The sequence below is a fragment of the Hyla sarda genome, chromosome 4 (genome assembly GCF_029499605.1).
Source record: "Hyla sarda isolate aHylSar1 chromosome 4, aHylSar1.hap1, whole genome shotgun sequence".
Taxonomy (NCBI): Eukaryota; Metazoa; Chordata; class Amphibia; order Anura; family Hylidae; genus Hyla; species Hyla sarda.
The window spans coordinates 67458572-67480029 of record NC_079192.1 but is presented as its reverse complement, the minus strand read 5'-3'; the positions used below and the strand labels follow the sequence as shown (position 1 = coordinate 67480029).

General features: G+C 41.8%; 2 protein-coding genes across 9 annotated transcripts in view; one reads left to right on the top strand and one right to left on the bottom strand.

The window, feature by feature from the left end:
* Positions 1–556: 556 nt before the first annotated feature.
* Positions 557–12441, top strand: LOC130368070 (histone H2A.V). The gene is made up of 5 exons (XM_056571323.1): positions 557–723; positions 9923–10000; positions 10742–10855; positions 10945–11074; positions 12079–12441. The coding sequence occupies exons 1-5, from the start codon at positions 721–723 to the stop codon at positions 12138–12140; spliced, it is 387 nt and encodes a 128-aa protein (XP_056427298.1). The 5' UTR covers positions 557–720; the 3' UTR covers positions 12141–12441.
* POLM (DNA polymerase mu) overlaps positions 8476–21458 on the bottom strand; it is a 97666-nt gene continuing 84683 nt past the window's right edge. For all 8 annotated transcript variants that reach the window (XM_056571311.1, XM_056571310.1, XM_056571317.1 and 5 more), the window contains 4 exons: positions 18521–18757; positions 16694–16777; positions 15611–15739; positions 8476–8798 (listed from right to left, as the gene is read on the bottom strand). In XM_056571311.1, the coding sequence (XP_056427286.1) occupies positions 15653–15739; positions 16694–16777; positions 18521–18757 (408 nt within the window). In that variant the 3' untranslated portion in view covers positions 8476–8798; positions 15611–15652. The remainder of the gene's footprint in view (positions 8799–15610; positions 15740–16693; positions 16778–18520; positions 18758–21458) is intronic.

Here is a 21458-nt window from a genome sequence, read left to right as displayed (position 1 = left end):
TTTTGGTCAACATTACTATCATATAAAAATACACGTGATTCTCTTCGTTTTACTATATTAAAGTTCGTTCTACTCGTTTATGGGGTAAGAATATACGATCTTGCACACGATAATGACACACGTCCGCTGGACGTTTTGCCCGCACTGTTTATCGCTACAGAACGGGCGCCATTTTAGCTTTTTTTTTTTTCACTAAAGCAATCAAGGCAACGAGGGCGGGAAGGTGATGAACCCGCCCCTCTCCATAAGCCATTCATCCTATTGGTTAATCGTCCGATCACGCTCATAAGGCCGCCGGCCTGTTGGACGTCTCGTCATCTGATTGGCGGAGCTGTCTATCAGTCAGCAGTGGGCGCTTATTATGATTGGCTCTCGTTCTCCCGCTGACGCGCAGTTATCACGCCCATTCATTTGCGGGCCGTGTGCAAAAGCAAGCTGAGGGGCCTTGGGAGGGAAACAGCCGTTAAGCAAAGGGGGCGGAGCCACACTAGGCACCTTGGGAAGAAGCCGGGAGCCGATTGGTCAAGACGCTGTTTCAAACCAGGAAGGCGCGCCGTGATTGGCTACACTGCGTCCTCTCGATCGGGCCTGACGGGCAGGGGGGGGTTATTGTGTGTGTGTTTGAGGCTGAGAGTACGCGGTACCGGCACCAGTGAGGATCCTAGGCACGGGGGCAACGGTATTCGGATTTTCTAACGGCGACGCTTTAAGTTCCGCAACATGGTAACTATTTCAGGTCACCTCAGGCGGGAGTACGGGGAGGGGAGCAGCGCCGCCAGCGCCAGGGAGGGCTGCGAACTGCACGTAACAAGTCCCGGTAGGGGGAAAAGGCGGGAAGAGCGATTTGCTCGAACGTAGACGTGTTACTGTGTACTTGGACCGGCTTCTCCCCGGTGTGCGAGCCCTAATACGTGTTCTGCTCCGGGCAGTGTCAGCCCGTATTGTTCTGTATGCAGACCAAGCAGAGACGCGTCCTTTATCCCGTGTGGGACAGGGATTATATACACAGTGCGACATTAATACACTAAACTAAAAAATATCGCACCAGTATTACACTTTATAGCAGTGTTTACCAACCAGTGTGCCTCCAGCTGTTGCAAAACTACAACTCCCAGCATGCCCGGACAGCCGAAGGCTGTCCGGGCATGCTGGGAGTTGTAGTTTTGCAACAGCTGGAGGCACACTGGTTGGTAAACACTGCTATAAAGTGTAGATTACTAACGACAAAACACTTGCCCCCAATTCTTACATCAACCATCACCCACATAAGGTATCTAAGTGCTTGTTCACACTGTCAAATGCGATTCAGTGCAGTTTTGCATCATAAACAATCTAATTGCTGTCAATGGGAATTTCACTGGAAAACAAATCTGCGGCCCAGAATTTCTGGGTGCGATGTAAGCGACCTGAGCCCTAGATTCTCCCAATGCCCAAAATGTTATTTATTTTTAAGCTGTGTGAACATGGCCTTAGGCGACTTCATCAGGTCCAGTGCGCATAACATCATTTACTATTGGGGGGGGGGGGGGGGGGGGGGATGGAAATCCCATTGCACATCTACATCAGAAACATGTACCCTGACACATCTGACCGCATACAATGGGGCTGGATACACAATTCTAAATACACAATGCGGTTTCTGCCATGCAATGTGACAGCCATGCAATGTGACATTGAAAACAACAACATGGTTGCATGAAATGTCTTTGTGTGAATACTACTCTAAGGATTATCTCTAGTAATGTTGCCCCCATTGTCCTCTTGGTGTAGTTGTCCCTGCAGCTGATTACAGGGAGGAGGAGGGAGGGCACTGCTGAGATCAGCTGACAGTGACAGCCCTCTGAAGACTATTAGGCTATCTTTACACTTTTAAGGCCTAAAATACTTTTTTTTTTTTTTAGGCTGTTTCTCTATTTTTGCAACTGGCAAAAACGTAGATATTAGGTGGGAGTCAGAGTAGGTTAAAATAAAACACCAAAACTTAGTCTTATATACTTTTTTTTTATTTTTTTCGTGCACAATATGGCCATGTAACATCCATTCACACACCTAAACTATCACATTTTCCCCCCTTGATGTCAGTGTTATTCGCTGTTAATATTTTAACCCTTTAAGGAACAAGCCAATTTTATATTTGCTTTTTCGTTTTATTTTCCTCCTCGCCTTCTAAAATCCATAACTTTTATATTTCTATCTTCAGGCCCAAATAAGGGCTTTTAATTTTTGCGTTACCGGGTGTACTTTGTAACAACACCTCATTTCATGGCGAACTAGCGCCCCCCCCATTTTTTTTTTTTTTTTTTACTCTTTGGGAGGAAGTTTAAATGAAAACCACAATTTTGCAATTTTTGGAGGGTTTAGTTTTAACACTGTACACTTTACAGTAAAAAAAATTATGTTTTCCTTATTCTTTGGGGCAATATGATTAAAATGATACCCATGATTACATACTTTATAATTGTACTGCTTGAAAAAAAAAAAAAACTAACTTTTTGTACAAAATCAGTATGTTTAAAATCGCCCTAATTTGACCACCTATAACTAAATTTTTCCGTATATGGGGCGGTATGAGATCTACTTTACTTTTGCGCTGTAATCTGTATTTTTTTTTTGATACATTTGCGTATATGAAACTTTAAATCACTATATATATTTTTTTTTTAATAAAATGTGATAAAGAAGCAATTTTGTACTTTTTATTTTTTACATTTACGCTATTCACCGTATGGGTTCAATTAACATTTTGATAGTTCAGACATTTATGCACACGGATACACCAAATTTTTTTATATATATTTTTTTTTTGCTTTTTGGGGGTAAAATGGGCTAAAATTACAATTTCCATTTTTATTGGAAGGAGATTTTTAATTTTCTTTACACTTATGTCCCCACAGGGGACTATCTTTAACAATCACTTGATTGCCAATATTGTTCAGCACTATGTATAGGGCATAGCACTGATCAGTATTATCTGCAATCTTCTGCTCAATCTCAGACCAGAGCAGAAGATCCCAGGAGACGGCCAGAGGCAGGTGAGGGGACCTTCGGCCGCTATTTTAGATAAACATCTATTTAAACATGCGCATTGCCGCAGATGCCGTGATCTGTATTGATTGTGGCATCTGAGGGGTTAATGGTGGACATCAGCGCGATCGCTAATATCCGCCATTAGTGGCAGGTCCCTGATAGCAGCCTGGACCTGCCGCAAGCACCGCTCCGATGGTCATGTACAAGATGTAAATGTATGTCCTGGTGAGCGAAGTACCTCTATACATTTATGTCTATGGTTTTTAAGGGGTTAAAGCATAAAACTGACATCTTCTGTCTCAAAGCACACAAAAAAAAAAGTGTAAATATAGCCTTTTAGGTCACCCACTGAACACACACACACATTTTTATGATTTGCAAGTGGTGAAATATATATTTGGAATAAAAATGGCAGGAATGTAGGACTTTGGTCTGTATTTAGCAATAATGAGTGGAACCAACACAGACAAATTAAAAGATTTGCACCTCTTTCTGGGGCAATTTATCATTTAACGTAAAAAAAATTTTGCTTTAAATTTGTCAGTTAATTTTTTGCGACTTTTCAAGTAAATGATTTTCTCATGATTGTGTAGGTTTGTGAAAATCAAGTTTTCTTGCAGTGGTCGTCAATTTATCATGTGCAAATTTTGGTGGAAAGTTGCACATTTTGCAAATCTACACCAGCCTTGACCTGGCTTACAAAACTGGCTATAGCCAGAATTAGTAAAAGGTCACAAAATGTAAACTGAAGTGTAATTTAAAAAAAAGTCACCTGTCATGGAACCATTTAAGAAATCTGGTACACATACACATTGCCACCACACAAGGTGTAGAAAAATTGTCCCCCTCTCTTGGCTAAAAAGTACTGTGTGTGAACCCAGCCTTATATGTCTCCTTGCTGCTGGATCAACTTCTGGCTTTGGTTCAACAAGCTGCCTGTGTAATTCCAGCCCTATACTTATTATTTAGATTTGGGGATGTTCCTGCAGAGACACTCATTAGGATCCCCACCGCCCGGTCATTGTATAGCGCACTGATTCACTGTATACAGCAGTGACATGTTTAGTTTCATTAATAAACCAAGTATTTTAGCAGAAATTACATGTTGCCACTAGTGATAAATCACACATCCATCTGTATATATTCCACCAGACATCCTTGACAGATCTCCCATTTCTGTATATTTCCAGCACCTGTCAGCTTTGGAGAACTGGGTACACGATGGTGGATTTTACCTTTGATACAGATACAAAAAAGATGTGAAGTGCCAGTGTTATTATCCCTACAGACAGGACATGTTGTGTACTCTACTCACTACAGGGGAGATTGTTTACATACATTGGTCTGGATGTATCTATTCACACACACTAGTTCACATGGACTATTCCTAGTATAGAATAGTCCTTATGCTTAATGACTACAAGATGACAACCTATTATTACAAACAACAAATCCATATGAGGGCTTTTTTTTGTGCTGCCAAAATAGGTGTAGTACAATTTTGGAAGAAATCAGCTGTCTTTCTATTCCTGGATATCCCTTTAAATTCACTGAGGACTACTGTTAGCTGCATCATAACAAATGAGGGTTTTGGGGGAGGGAAGGATGCAATTTGTTTTTCATTTTAGTTATTGCACTACATATGTAAGGTGCACACCTTCAATTTACTTGACAGCTGTCTCTTCGATTCACCACATGTAAGATTTGGCTTGGCTGAGTATTCTGAATAGAAGGCAGGGAGTAGAGATGAGCGAACTTACAGTAAATTCGATTTGTCACGAACTTCTTGGCTCGGCGTTTGCTGACTTTAGCCTGCATTAATTAGTTTAGGTGCTCCCGTGGGCTGGAAAAGATGGATACAGTCCTAGGAAAGTCTCCTAGTACTGTATCCACCTTTTCCAGCCCACCAGAGCACCTGAAAGCTGAACTAATTTATGCAGGATAAAGTAAGCAAACGCCGAGCCAAGAAGTTCCTGACAAATCGAATTTACTGTAAGTTCGCTCATCTCTAGCAGGGAGGTAAGCTGCTGCCAGACTCATCTGGCAGCAGCTTATCTCCCAGAAAACAGAAGGGTCAGGCAGTTATAATCTTGCCTGAACCTCTCTTTCTACAGATATCTTTTAGGAGGCTTCTGTACATGTTAGACTAAGTCCTGCCAAAAAAAGCGGGTGCAGACAATCTTTTACTAACATGCAGAGGGGGGCCTTAAGTGTGTTGGATTTAGGCTGCAATTCTGTATGCAGTGTCCAAATACAGGAGTGAATACACAAAAGTGGAGTAAAAGACTTACCTTTATACTTTTTCTCCCTTGCAAATCCACTTCTCACTTTGACTAATGATAAAACAGTTATCAAAGTCTGGTTTCATACACCGCATGGTTTCATAAGCTGCATTTTTGTGGGGGCAGGTTATGGGGGCTAAATTCTGCAGTAAACTATGTAAATGTCTACATACACAGCATGTCATGTTTGGTAAGTGTTTTTTTTATTTATTTTCTCTGTTCAAATTACTGGTGATCATATAAAATAAAGTAAATGGCATGTGTGAAACCCTCTTGATGCTCGAGAGTTTTCCTTCTTTTGTTATTTTATATGATTATCAGTCACTTAAAAAAAAAATATGAGTTAGACAACACAATTTAAGCTGGTTGTGCTTAAAAAGTACCCCGTGATGATCTTGTTAAATGTTATAATCCTCCCAGTTCACTGTCCCATCATGATAAACCACCCCCTGACTGATTTTTATTTTTTAGTTTTCTACCTTGATATTGGAGTCCAAAGTCTGTGCAAAAGATGGGGGGAAATGTGCTCTGGACACGTAGGGAGACACCATGTGGCAGCTTTTTTAACACACAAAACATAGAAAACTTCATTTTTTTTAAACAAAGTACATTAGAAAGAGTTTTAATTTACCATAAGGAATGCAATAGCAAAAATTCGTTTTAATGAAAGTGCCCATTTAAATTGTGACCTAAACTCACAGGTTAGGCCACGACACTCATTTCTCACTTTGTTAGGCTAGGTCTCCACACAGGTTTATTTCTGGCAGTTTTTGGAATTCTGCCACTGCAGTTTTTGAGCCAAAGCCAGAAATGTATTCAAAAGGGATAGGACGTATAAGGGTATGGTGACACTACAGAGTGTGAATTCAGTGAGCGGAGATTCAGACTGGCAGCTGGCGGAAGGACCGCGCAGCACTGTGCCGTCACCATTGACTGCTATGCAGTGTTCGCGGACTTCCGCGCAAAGAATAAACATGTTCTTTCTTTGCGCAGAACAATTTCAGAGGCGGAGTTGTCCCACAGAGACCCATTCACACTGCGGAATTCCGCGAGGAATTCCATAGTGTGAACATATCCTAAAGGAATAAATTATACTTATATCTTCTACAAGATCCACTTCTGACTTTGGCTCAAAAACTGTAGTAAGAGTTTTCTAAAAAGAAAAACAAAAATGCCAGAAAAATCTTTTGTAGAAACAACGAGGGAGATTTATAAAAACGTGCAGAGTTGCCTATAGCAACCAGATTGCTTATTTAAATGTTTTTTTTTTTTTTTTTTTTTTTTTTTAAAGGGTCTGCAAAATTAAAGAAGCAATCTGATTGGTTGCTATGGGCAACTTTTCCCCTGCATTGGTTTTGATAAATCTCCTTCATGGCCTTAGGTAAGAGTGCTTTCACAACACGTTTTCAGCCTACGGCTGCCGGATCCAGCTGGGGGAGGGGAAAACCGTGCGCTCCCGGATCGGCACTGAAATCCATTGACTTTAATGAGCCTGACCGGACCTAAAACCGTAGTATACAAAACTGAATATGGGGCAGAAATGAGCCGACTGGAGTCAAACAGTGACTGGTCAGCTCATTAACGTCAATGAATTTCAGCGCTGGTCCGGCTGGGAGCGCACGGTTTTCCTCTCCCCCAGCCAGATCTGGCAGCCGTAGGCTGAAAAACATGGTGTGAAAGCACTCTAAGGGTACATTCCCACACGGCGTATTTGCTGCTGCTTATTTTATTTTCTCTGTTTAAGTCAATGGGTAGGAAAATACGCAGCAAAATACGCCACGTGGGAATGCACCCTAAAAGAAACTTTTTGCCACAACAATGCCATGACCAATTATGAAGTGCACTACACAAATTAGCAGAGGATAAAAAAACACCAAAAAGGTATTTTTTAAATTCATTACTGTTTTTTATGAAATTTGAAAGCAAACTTAAAAGTTGTTATCCATTATTAGAAAAACAGTGAATTTTTTCAAAAAACAAAACACCACACCTGCAGTTCAATTAAAATGAATAGAGCCAAGTTGTAATACCACACACAACCTAGGGACATGTGGTGCTGTTTGTGGAAGAAAGTAGCTTTTTTCCTATTCCTTGATAACTCCTTTAAGGGTAAGTTCACATGGGTGGTATCTACTACAAGTTCCCTGCTGTGGGTTTCAGTCACAGTGCAAAATCTGCCGCAAACCCCATAAATTTTAACATAATCCTCTACAGAAAACCCGAAACAGATCCTGTGAGTGTACCCTATAAAAGACCTGGAAAATGCTTCTATAAAATATCACAATTCAGGGTGCTTCTACACAGGATGGGTGTACTGCAGATTTGCAGGCTTGAAAACGTGCAGAATGTCACAGAACCAGCATTGTGAAGGAGCAATCAGACAGTGGCCTTTATTTACTCAAACCTGTGAGAAACCGGAGAGATTTTCCCCACAGTGACCGCTCACAGCTCAGCTCTCCTATCTGAATGAGCTCTGGTACAGAGAAAGCTGAACGGTTATTGGTCGCTGTAGGAAAATTTCACACACTTTGAACAATTGGGGCCAGTTCAGCCAAAATCTGTATGAAATTCATGTGTCAATTTAATTGAAAAGCCACGGTATGACAATCTTTGTTGGAATTGCTAGGATTTTTACCAACAGCAATGTAATAATCTGCAACAACAGATTTGAAATGTTGCCCTGCCTTCAATGTACATTTTCTGCCACAGATTCACACAGAAATCCATATAATTTGGTGTGGATTTGTCTCTGTTGAAATACATGCAATAATGTTGTGGATTTGGTACTGAAAGTTTGCAACATGCCCATCCTTTGTAAACTTTACCCTTACAAAAATAAATTGTGCAAGTTTTTACATGTATTTTAAAATGCAAAGGAAGAAAGAGAAAACCTGACTGAATCTGGGGGGAAAAAACACACTCTAGGCCAAACTTGTACCCTTGTGATATGAATATGATATTTGGTGGGGGGGGAAGGCACATTTATTATAAAAAAAAAAAAAAACATACCTAAAGGAAATCCCTGTGTCGTTTACAGCCCTGTGAGGAGGCCCCGCAATAAGCATGGTGTAGTTTTTGGTTTGACTCAAGTCTTCCTTAGCTAGACCACAGTAATAATATAACTAACAATGGACAATCTAATGCAGTAGAAATGATGGGGGGGGGGGGGGGGGGGGAACACACAATATATTACATACAAATACAAGAGGTTTTGTTAGATGACGTTAGATACCAGCATCAACAATGACTGATTCCAGTTTTTCACACTGATAGGGTGAGAAAAGGTAAGGTAGCGGAAGGGCAACTCCTATTAAACCAAATCCTTTTACTTTCCTGCAAAAATAAAGTACAGGTTACCTGACCTTCCATGTCTTAAATATAAGATCATACAGCCAAATCCAGCTTAGCTGAAAAATGCCTTTGGTACTTTAGTTTCAAAATCCTCCATGTTTCTGCAGGAAGGTTACACTGCCCATGGCCTCTCCTCATCTGAAAGAGTGTCATAAAAAAGAGCCAGACTAAATTAAAACAAAACAGCACAAATACACACACAAGTTTTGGTCATAAATCAGTGATACCAAACTCATATTTCACTTTCACACTGCCGTTGCACTTGTCGAGAACGGCTGTCAAACTTTTCTTTTTTTTTTAGTTTGACAGGGCACAACGGGCAACAGTGGGTCCTGATGGACCCCATTTTAGTCAAAGGGGTCTGTCGGGCGCCGCTATTTAAAAAAAAAAAAAAAAATTCTCCTGGTATTCTCCCCGGCAGCCCCGATGACAGTCACTACCATGAAAAATGGTAATGTGAAAGTAGCCCAAGAAATAACTAGTGCCATGCTGTGACCACCACCCCCCACCCTTCCCTCATCCAGCCCGTCCGCCCCTGGAACTGAAGGGTGATGTGTTCCAAACCACATAGGTGTCACCTGTAGACAATATTGGGTTGATGATCAGGCCAATAACAGGTAGATAACTGCAACAAGTCATATAAATAACGACCATAAACTGTAATTTGTTTCTGCATGGAAAAAAGTTGCAAGCGACCAGTGCAAGAAGCCCATCATAGTCAGATTGCCTCTTGTATAGCGAGACATTAAAAGGACAAGTCCAGAAAAGCTTATTCCCTATCCACAAGATAGGGGATAAGTTTTAGATCGCATGGGGTCCGAGTGCTGTGACCCCGGCTCTCCCACAGGGTGGCGGGTCACGACCACTCCATATAGCTCTATGGGAGAGCCGAAGATTGCCAAACAGCTCTCCCATAGAGATACATGGAGGGGCAGGGGTCATGACGCGCCACTCTGTGGGAGAACTGGGACTCCGTACAGACGATCGCGGGGGGGGGGGGGGCTACAGCGCTTGCACCCCCGTGATCTAAAACTGTACTGTTGGGAATGAGACTTCTTTAAGGTTGCAACAAGAAGCTGACAAGTAATATTATGCAGACTGCCTCATTTTGCATTAAGGGTATGTTAAATTGGTCCGCATGCACTGAAACAGGAATTTTTTAAGAACATTGCACAATTGTGAAGCAGCACTTTGTCACTGAAATTTTTAACATGTAGAAGATTACATTACTATGTACATAACTTCCATTTTCTTTTTTACAGGCTGGTGGTAAGGCTGGGAAGGATAGTGGGAAGGCTAAGGCCAAGGCTGTATCTCGCTCACAGAGAGCAGGACTGCAGGTAAGATTTTATTAGTTTGCTTATTTAAAGTGGTATTCCAGGAACATCCATGGAATCCCCTGCGATCTCCTGTATGGGGCCCCGGCTACTCACCCATCCTCTGTGCGCTCCGCCCAAACATCAATCCCCCCAAACCTCGCCCTTGAAGACGTGTTTCAGTGGCGGCCCGCATAGCCAAATACCAGGCTGAGACAGGACCCCGGTTCAGCTGGTGATTGGCAGAGCAGGCGGTCACTAGAGCTAGTCTCAGAGGGTGGGGGCCGGAGCACACAGAGGACAGGTGAGTAGCCGGGGCCCCTTACAGGAGATCGCAGGGGGCCCCTTACAGGAGATCGCAGGGGGCCCCTTACAGGAGATCGCAGGGGGCCTCAGCGGTCGGATCTCCTGTGATCAGACACTTATCCATACCAATAGGGGTTACGTTTTATTTCCCCATCAGTACCCCTTAAAGTTGTCAAATTTGGGCCCAAGAATCTTCAGTTATACTTTACCATGACATTTACACAAATCCATTATCTAAAATGTATACAAATTTTAACATAAATATACTTAAATTATAAAAACACATGTGCCCAACCACAGTCACTGCCCTGTGTTACCTTTACACAGGGCAGCAGAAAAGACCTCACAAGGCAAAAGCTGAATATACTTAATCTTTTGCGAAAGATAACATTGACATGCCTACTGGTTGCAGTTTAGGAATACGGTATTACATGCTTTATAACAAAATGTGTGTTTAAGTTTCCAGTGGGTCGTATCCACAGACACTTGAAGACACGCACTACAAGCCACGGAAGAGTTGGTGCTACTGCAGCAGTGTACAGTGCTGCCATTCTGGAATACCTTACTGCTGAGGTAAGGAAATAGAAATAATGCATTTTCTAAAATAAGCTGCTCCTGAAGCTTATGCGACTAATGTAACCAACCTTTCATTCTAAAAACAGGTGCTAGAGTTAGCAGGAAATGCCTCTAAAGATTTGAAGGTGAAGCGTATCACTCCTCGTCACTTGCAGCTAGCCATTCGTGGTGATGAAGAGTTGGACTCCCTCATCAAGGCCACCATTGCAGGAGGAGGTATACTGTCCATCTTATGTTTGCTTATTGCTCTATTGATTTTGTAGTGTTTGACACTTTTAAAGATTTATCAAAACTAGTGAAAAGCAAGTCTGCTCAAGTGCTGTAGATTTTAAAAAAGTATCTTAGGTCTGCTGTGTGCCCAATCAAGAGGGATGAGACCATTGAGACTACTATGGTTTCATATTCATAGTGGACCATACACAGTCATCTGGTACAGTGGTCCCTCAACATACGATGGTAATCCGTTCCAAATGGACCAACGTTTGTTGAAACCATCGTATGTTGAGGGATCCGTGCAATGTAAAGTAAAGGACAGTGGTCTACAACCTGCGGACCTCCAGATGTTGCAAAACTACAACACCCAGCATGCCCGGACAGCCAACGGCTGTCCGGGCATGCTGGGAGTTGTAGTTTTGCAACATCTGGAGGTCCACAGGTTGAAGACCACTGGTATTGGAGGTTATACTCGCGTGTCCCCGCCGCTACGGGCAGTCATCGCTTCCCCGGGGTGTCCCCGACGCCGCCGCTTCCCCGGCATCCACGCTCTCCGTCTCCGCCATCACGTCCTATTGGTTGACAGGACGGCGTGCGCAGTGACGTGATGACGACGATGGAGAGCGCCGACGATGCAGGGGATCCTGAAGAGGACGCGCCGGAGCCCCGAGGACAGGTAAGTGATAGTCAGCGGACCACACGGGGCACCGTAAACGGCTATCCGGTGGCAGCTGAAGCAGTCTGCGCTGCCGGATAGCCCCGACATACAAAAGCATCATATGTTGATGCTACCTTCAATATGCGATGGTCTGTGAGAGGCTATGATCGTATGTTGAAATGATCGTATGTCGGGGCAATCGTAGGTCGGGGGGGTCACTGTATAAGTAATTGTTAAATCAATGTCAATTGGAGAATTTCTTAGATGAGATTGCAGCCTTATTACATGACGAGGATATTAGGATTTTATCCATGTACAGACTAATAACTGTTTGTATTTTTCATTGCAGGTGTTATTCCTCATATCCACAAATCTCTCATTGGAAAGAAGGGACAGCAGAAAACTGCATAAAATACATAACCTGCTGCCCTCTACTATTGTACTGTAACTGGGACAGAAAAAAATGGGGATATGTGGAATTTGTTTTGTTTATTTTCGTTGAAAATTTTACTTTTTCTAAATGAAATAGATAAATGGAAGGTTATAGAGCGTAGACTTAAAGGAAAACCTTTGTATGTTCTTTAGGTTTAAAGTTTCACAAAAAAAAAAAAAAGTTCCTGAAGTCTTGTAAATGAAATCTGTGTGTTGATTGGCTAGGTTTCTCCTGTGTGTTTTATACAAAAATGGAACAGATAAACCATTTTTTACATAACCTTGACTCAGTGTGATAAATCTTATCTGGGCCACCGGTCCTCTTCGTCGAATAAAGTTTTTAAGCCACAGTTTTGTGAGTTACTAGTGTAATTGGCAACAACAGAAACAAGTCCTGTGTGTGATTTTTCAGGGCCATGTTGTTCTAATATGTTGGCCTGGTGAGGAAGTAATTAACCTTTTCCTTGCTGATGATATTCGTAATACATCCTGACTTGGTAACATAGTAACGCCCAGATCCTTATCTTTTAAATATCAAGCTTAGTACTTATAAGGGACAACATTCAGGGCACAGTATGTATTTGAAGTTAGAAAAAGCATGAACAGTTTTACTTCGTGGTTCTGTGTCTTTGTAAGGGAGAAGGAAAACTTTAAAGCCCCCTCCCCGAATACACATTAGAAAAATAGTCACCTGAAGCTGCAGAAGGGAGGGACTGTCTGTACTGGGGCCTCCTGATTATTCCGGATGCCGGAAATCCCAGTGTGAATAGTGCAGAAGGAGCTCATTGAATTCAAGGTGAGGCTGGGTCCACACTACGTTTTGTCCCATACGGGAGCGCATACGGCAGGGGGGAGCTAAAAGCTCGCGCTCCCGTATGTGACCGTATGCGCTCCCGTATGTCATTCATTTCAATGAGCCGACCGGAGTGAAACGTTCGGTCGGCTCATTTTTGCGCCGTATGCGCTTTTACAACCGGACCTAAAACTGTGGTCAACCACGGTTTTAGGTCCGGTTGTAAAAGCGCATACGGCGCAAAAATGAGCCGACCGGACCGAACGTTTCACTCCGGTCGGCTCATTGAAATGAATGACATACGGGAGCGCATACGGTCACATACGAGAGCGCGAGCTTTTAGCTCCCCCTGCCGTATGCGCTCCCGTATGGGACAAAACGTAGTGTGGACCCAGCCTGACTCTGCTGCAGCAGAATGTCTGTGCAGAATATTCCTGCAGACATTCCGCCGTGTGAACATATCCTAATCATGACACATTTCAACTTTGTAACTCAAACGTTAAAGGGGTTATCCATATATATGATATCCATATATCAACTGGCTCCAGGAAGTTAAACAGATTTCTAAATAATTCTATTAAAAAAATCATAATCCTTTCAGTACTTATGAGCTTCTGAAGTTAAGGTTGTTCTTTTCTGTCTAAGTGCTCTCTGATGACACGTGTCTCGGGAAACGCCCAGTTTAGAAGCAAATCCCCATAGCAAACCTCTTCTAAACTGGGTGGTTCCCGAGACACGTGTCATCAGAGAGGATTTAGACAGAAAAGACCAACCTTAACTTCAGAAGCTCATAAGTACTGAAGGGATTAAGATTTTTTTTAATAGAAGTAAAAGGGATTAAGATTTTTTTTAATAGAAGATAATTTACAAATCTGTTTAACTTTCTGGAGTCAGTTGATTATATATATATATATATATATATAAAGTTTTTTTCCTGGAATACCCCTTTAACAAGGGGACCATGTTGTATCAGAACAGAAAGTAGGCGGTAAACCCCCCAACATATATTGACAATCAGATTTGAAATCTGCACCACTGCTCAATTTATGTGTTAATGTATTGTAAATTTTTTCTGCGTATATTTAAGGGATTTTTTTTAAATCTCATTCACATGGCTGGAACTGTAAGAGCGCCGTCCTATTAATGGCAACTCCAGGAGGATTCCGGTGAAAGAACCTTTTCATTATTTCCTAGAAATCTGGATCCAACTCGGAAGTTCCATTACAGAACTTCGGTAGTGTGCACAGTGCAGCAGAATCACATTTATATCAATGGAATTCAGCTGCAAGTGCAATTTTGCTCCAAATTATTTAATCCTCTGCAGTAAATGCACAATGCATTAAAGGGTTATTCCGGTGGAAAACTTTATTTTTTAAATCAAAGTGCCAGAAAGTTAAACAGATTTGTAAATTATTTCTATTAAAAAATATTAATCCTTCCAGTACTTTTTAGGGGCTATATACTACAGAAGAAATGCTTTTCTTTTTGGATTTCTCTGATGTCACAACCACAGGGCCCTCTGCTGTCCATTTTTGGAACTGTCCAGAGCAGGAGAAAATCCCCATAGCAAACATATGCTGCTCTGGACAGTTCCTAAAATGGACAGCAGAGGTCAGCAGAGAGCACTGTGGTTGTGACATCAGAGAAATCCAAAAAGAAAAGCATTTCCTCTGTAGCATACAGCCCATAAAATGTATTGGAAGGATTAAGATTTTTTAATAGAAGTAATTTACAAATCGGTTTAACTTTCTGGCACCAGTTGATTTATAAAAAAAAAAGTTTTCACGGGAGTACCCCTTTAAACCCACCCCTATTGTCATTTGACTGCGGTAGTTACATGCCTAAGCTTAGTAGAATCATGGTGCTCCAGCTGTTGCAAAACTACAACTCCCAACATGCCCGGACAGCCTTCGGCTGTCCGGGCTTGTTGGGAGTTGTAGTTTTGCAACAGCTAAGATGCACCCTGGTTGGGAATCACTGAACTAAGGCTGGGTTCACACCACGTTTTTCAAATACGGTTACCGTAAACAGTTTTCCGCTGAAAAACGTATGGCAAAAACCGTATACAACCGTATACAACCGTATGACTCCAAATTAAAACGTATACGGTTTTTCCCCGTACGGTTCTATCCGTTTGCATCAGTTTTTGCGCGCGGTTTTGCTATTTTGTTGGAATTAGTTTTCCAGCAATTTAATAAAGTTACTATTGTTCTATTGAAATTCCAATCTGCGCATGTGTCAACTCCAAAAACGGATTAGAAAAACCGTGTGCAACCGTATTCTGAAATTCTGTGTACGGTTCTCATAGACAACAATGTTAAAAGAAACGCATACGGTTCGCATACGGTTTTACAACCGGAGGCAAAAACGTGGTCGACAGCGTTTTTGCCTACGGTTCAAAAATCGGCAAAACCGTATCCGAGGCAGAACGGATGCAACCGTACTCAACATTTGGAATACGGTTTACAATGCATTCTCTATGCATACGGTTTCGGATACGGTCGTATATTTTTTTTTGCGGAAAACCGTATACGGTTACTGTAATTGAAAAACGTGGTGTGAACCCAGCCTAAGAAATATTTTACTCAAAAATCAATCAAAAAAATGTATACATTTAGTAAACTATTTTTCAGTGCATATTGATACAAATTAATACCTTGACAAGGAAAAAAATCTTCCACACACTTGACACGGACAGTCAGGCATTTCTGTATGGGGGAGGCACATAGTCCAGACCCAGAAGTGCAAATATCTCTTCCTCAGACGTTGCGGGGATGGAGCAATTCTACAAACAAAAAATACTGGATGTGAGCAGAGACCCCCTGACAAGTCACTTTCTGGTTTTAAATAATAAAGTTACACAATTTCCCTATGTATTCAAGACTTTGCTTACTTTCATAGGAGATCTGCAGCAATAGACACTTATCTCCTCTCGGCAGGATAGGGGATAAGTGTCTGATTGCAGGGGGTCCGAACACTGGGACCCCCCCCGCAATCTCCTGTAAGGGGCCGTGGTTCTCCCATGCAGGAGGCGTGTTGGCAGCAGCATGACGCTGTGGTTGACGCGCCTCCTTCATGTATCTCTATAAGACGGATGGAGATGCAGCGTTCGTGTCTCCCGCCTCTCCCATAGAGCTGTATGAAGGGGGTATGTCGACTGTGGTGCCGTGGTAACGCCGGGTCCCTGTAGGGAGATCAAGGTTTTTCTGTCATTGAATTTATCTGGTTCAAACGGTTTGTTAACGTGGATATATGTCCCTTAAAGGGGTACTCCACTGCTCAGCATCTGGAACAAACTGTTCAGACCGCTGGAGCCAGGAGCTTGTGATGTCATAGCCCCGCCCCCTCATGATGTCACACCCTCAATGCAAGTCTGTGTAACCCTTTAAGATAACACTTTTGAAAACATCAGTATGTGATCAAATGCAATAAATTCCCAGTGGTGTTTATCTATAAATCCAACCAGCGCAGGGAAAGTAAAAACCCTGACTGTACCCAAACTGCACCATAGTAGAGTAAAAATATTCACTTGATATTTGGGGAGATTTATCAAAACAAGTGCAGAGGAAAGGTTGACCAGTTGCCCATAGTAACCAATCAGATTTCTTTACTTTTTAAAAAGGCCTTTAAAATGAAAGCAGAGATCTGATTGGTTGCTATGGGCAACTGGTCAACGTTTCCTCTGCACAGGTTTTGATAAATCTCCTCTGGTATACTTCATATTCCGGCAGATTCTTACCTTTTGTGTATCATAAAGCCCATGACTGTTTAAAGACAGATTCTTTTCATGCCAAGAATAGCGACGCAATTCCCTTTCAAAATGCTGCAAAAGAGGAGAGGTGCAAAATTATAACCCCTGCTCTATCCAAAACCATTACAGGAGATCTCTCATAGACACTCACCATCACTAATCGTACAGCACCATTGGTTTTATTCCAGCAGAGCTGCATCCAGGAATTTTATTGATGTAACTGGGTCATGTGATCACCTGTCTGACCCACAAAAAAAAAAACTTTAAAGTGGTCAGTCCTGTGTCAGCTGACCTAGGCTGGGTTCAAACCCCGTTTTTGCAATACAGTTCCCCTTTACATTTTCCGTTTGAAAACCATATGCCAAAAAGATGCATCAGGTTGTGTCAGTTTTGCATCCTGTACAGTTTTGTCAGTTATTTCCTGTACCCAAAATCATAGTCTACCACGGTTTTTGGTCCAGGTGAAAACCCGTATTGTAACATATACTTTTTTTTTTAACATGGGAGTCAATGGGAACCGTACAGAACTGTATGTGCGTACGGTTTTATCCGGTTTTCACCATACGGTTTTTGACTTTGCACAGTTTTTGTCTTGGAATTTCAATCAAACAAGTGAAACTTTATTCATAATGGAGTGAAAAGTTAAAAACCGTATGGAACCGTACGCACATACAGTTCTGTACGGTTCCCATTGACTCCCATGTAAAAAAAAAAACAAAAAAACAATATTTAACGGATGCAACCGACGTCATTTTTAAATCCGTACATGGATAAAAATGTATACACACATTTTGATACAATTTAGTCCGGTTTTGAGGAACCAGTTTTTTTTTCTTTTTTAAATCAAATACCTGATACGGAACTTGAAAAAACATGGTGTGAACCCAGCCTTACTATGAACCAGCATCTCACAGACCCCCTACCTACTTAGCTCCATCTCTATACTGCAGCTATGGGATCAGGGTATATAGTAGATATACACCTCTCCTGAGGCTGTGTTTACATTGTGCTTCTGGCTTTTTTTTTTTTTTGCCCAAGATACATCATTCAATGGGGGGTAAATCTGCTGTGATAAGATCTGTATACTGTACGGTGTCTGTATCCATCTGATAAAGGACACGTGGGAGGAGATCCCTGTCTGAACGCCATATAAGAGTAATCAGTAATGACTCCTCCCCCTTGTCATTTCCAGTTGGATACAGGCTCCGCCTCTTATTGCTATAAAAGAGAATTCAGCACTGACAACTAGAGATGAGCGAACTTACAGTAAATTCGATTCGTCACGAACTTCTCGGCTCGGCAGTTGATGATTATCCTGCATAAATTAGTTCAGCTTTCCGGTGCTCCGGTGGGCTGGAAAAGGTGGATACAGTCCTAGGAAAGAGTCTCCTAGGACTGTATCCACCTTTTCTAGCCCACCGGAGCACCGGAAAGCTGAACTAATTTATGCAGGAAAAGTCATCAACTGCCGAGCCGAGAAGTTCGTGACGAATCGAATTTACTGTAAGTTCGCTCATCTCTAGTGACACCCTCTACTCTGATGTTCTGATATAGAAGATGAAATAGTAGATATCTTCTAATACGTTTGTTCTGACAAGTGGCAGCACCGAAATCCTGCGACATATAATTCTCTAGGTCGGAGTTTCCCAACCAGGGTGCCTCCAGCTGTTGCAAAACTACAACTCCCAGCATGCCCGGACAGCCTTTGGCTGTCCGGGCATGCTGGGAGTTGTAGTTTTGCAACAGCTGGAGGCACCCTGGTTGGAAAACCCTGCTCTAGGCATTAATCTAAAAATAGAGCTTCACATTACTGACCTTCGATCCTGTCCACCCTAGAAGGGCAAAGGGATATTCCTCATATGGAGTGACTACTAAATCCACCCTGACAGCTCTCCATGTGTGGGCACCAGGGGCTCCTGCTTCACACCTCATAGAGTCAAGGCTTGGAAGAGCAAATATAGCGTAGCAGGTTTCATGGCCGTCCATGTGTGTGCTGCGTCTTTGAGCGAGGACACGAGAGCGCACCTTTGTGTGGTGATACAGCAATAAGCCCTGCAGTGACAAAACATATCGGGAGAATTTATCATTGCACTTTTACAGCTATTTGTATAGATTTATCTGAACTCCTGAGGATGAAGTCAAATTAACTTCACTTCACACAGTCGTAGCTGATTCATCAATGGCGACAATTTAAAATTGTCGCTTATTTTTTGCACACTTTCACTCCAGCCCAGATCACACTTTAAAACTTACTTAGGCTGCGTTCACACCATGTTTTGCAATACAGTTCAATTTTTTTGCAATCCAGTTCCAGTTCAATTTGAAAACCATATGGAGCTGTACTGAAAACCATATGCATTGACTCTCCATTGAAAACCGTATGGAACCGTACTGAAAACCATATGCATTGACTCTCCAATGAAAACCATATGCATTGACTCTCCATTGAAAACCATATGCATTGACTCTCCAATGAAAACCATATGCATTGACTCTCCATTGAAAACCATATGCATTGACTCTCCATTGAAAACCATATGCATTGACTCTCCATTGAAAACCGTATGGAACCGTACTGAAAACCATATGCATTGACTCTCCATTGAAAACCGTATGGAACCGTACTGAAAACCATATGCATTGACTCTCCATTGAAAACCATATGCATTGACTCTCCAATAAAAACCATATGCATTGACTCTCCATTGAAAACCATATGCATTGACTCTCCATTGAAAACCGTATGGAACCGTACTGAAAACCATATGCATTGACTCTCCATTGAAAACCATATGCATTGACTCTCCATTGAAAACCGTATGGAACCGTACTGAAAACCATATGCATTGACTCTCCATTGAAAACCGTATGGAACCGTACTGAAAACCATATGCATTGACTCTCCATTGAAAACCATATGCATTGACTCTCCAATAAAAACCATATGCATTGACTCTCCATTGAAAACCATATGCATTGACTCTCCATTGAAAACCGTATGGAACCGTACTGAAAACCATATGCATTGACTCTCCATTGAAAACTTTATGCATTGACTCTCCAATGAAAACCATATGCATTGACTCTCCAATGAAAACCATATGCATTGACTCTCCAATGAAAACCATATGCATTGACTCTCCAATGAAAACCATATGCATTGACTCTCCATTGAAAACCATATGCATTGACTCTCCATTGAAAACCGTATGCATTGACTCTCCATTGAAAACCGTATGCATTGACTCTCCATTGAAAACCGTATGCATTGACTCTCCATTGAAAACCATATGCATTGACTCTCCATTGAAAACCATATGCATTGACTCTCCATTGAAAACCGTATGGAACCGTACTGAAAACCATATGCATTGACTCTCCATTGAAAACCGTATGGAACCGTACTGAAAACCATATGCATTGACTCTCCATTGAAAACCATATGCATTGACTCTCCAATGAAAACCGTATGCATTGACTCTCCAATGAAAACCGTATGCATTGACTCTCCAATGAAAACCGTATGCATTGACTCTCCATTGAAAACCGTATGCATTGACTCTCCATTGAAAACCGTATGCATTGACTCTCCATTGAAAACCGTATGCATTGACTCTCCATGGAAAACCGTATGCATTGACTCTCCATGGAAAACCGTATGCATTGACTCTCCATGGAAAACCGTATGCATTGACTCTCCATTGAAAACCGTATGCATTGACTCTCCATTGAAAACCGTATGCATTGACTCTCCATTGAAAACCATATGCATTGACTCTCCATTGAAAACCATATGCATTGACTCTCCATTGAAAACCATATGCATTGACTCTCCATTGAAAACCATATGCATTGACTCTCCATTGAAAACCATATGCATTGACTCTCCATTGAAAACCGTATGCATTGACTCTCCATTGAAAACCGTATGCATTGACTCTCCATTGAAAACCGTATGCATTGACTCTCCATTGAAAACCGTATGCATTGACTCTCCATTGAAAACCATATGCATTGACTCTCCATTGAAAACCATATGCATTGACTCTCCATTGAAAACCATATGCATTGACTCTCCATTGAAAACCATATGCATTGACTCTCCATTGAAAACCATATGCATTGACTCTCCATTGAAAACCATATGCATTGACTCTCCATTGAAAACCGTATGGAACCGTACTGAAAACCATATGCATTGACTCTCCATTGAAAACCATATGCATTGACTCTCCATTGAAAACCGTATGGAACCGTACTGAAAACCATATGCATTGACTCTCCATTGAAAACCATATGCATTGACTCTCCATTGAAAACCATATGCATTGACTCTCCATTGAAAACCATATGCATTGACTCTCCATTGAAAACCATATGCATTGACTCTCCATTGAAAACCATATGCATTGACTCTCCATTGAAAACCATATGCATTGACTCTCCATTGAAAACCATATGCATTGACTCTCCATTGAAAACCATATGCATTGACTCTCCATTGAAAACCATATGCATTGACTCTCCATTGAAAACCATATGCATTGACTCTCCATTGAAAACCATATGCATTGACTCTCCATTGAAAACCATATGCATTGACTCTCCATTGAAAACCATATGCATTGACTCTCCATTGAAAACCATATGCATTGACTCTCCATTGAAAACCATATGCATTGACTCTCCATTGAAAACCATATGCATTGACTCTCCATTGAAAACCGTATGGAACCGTACTGAAAACCATATG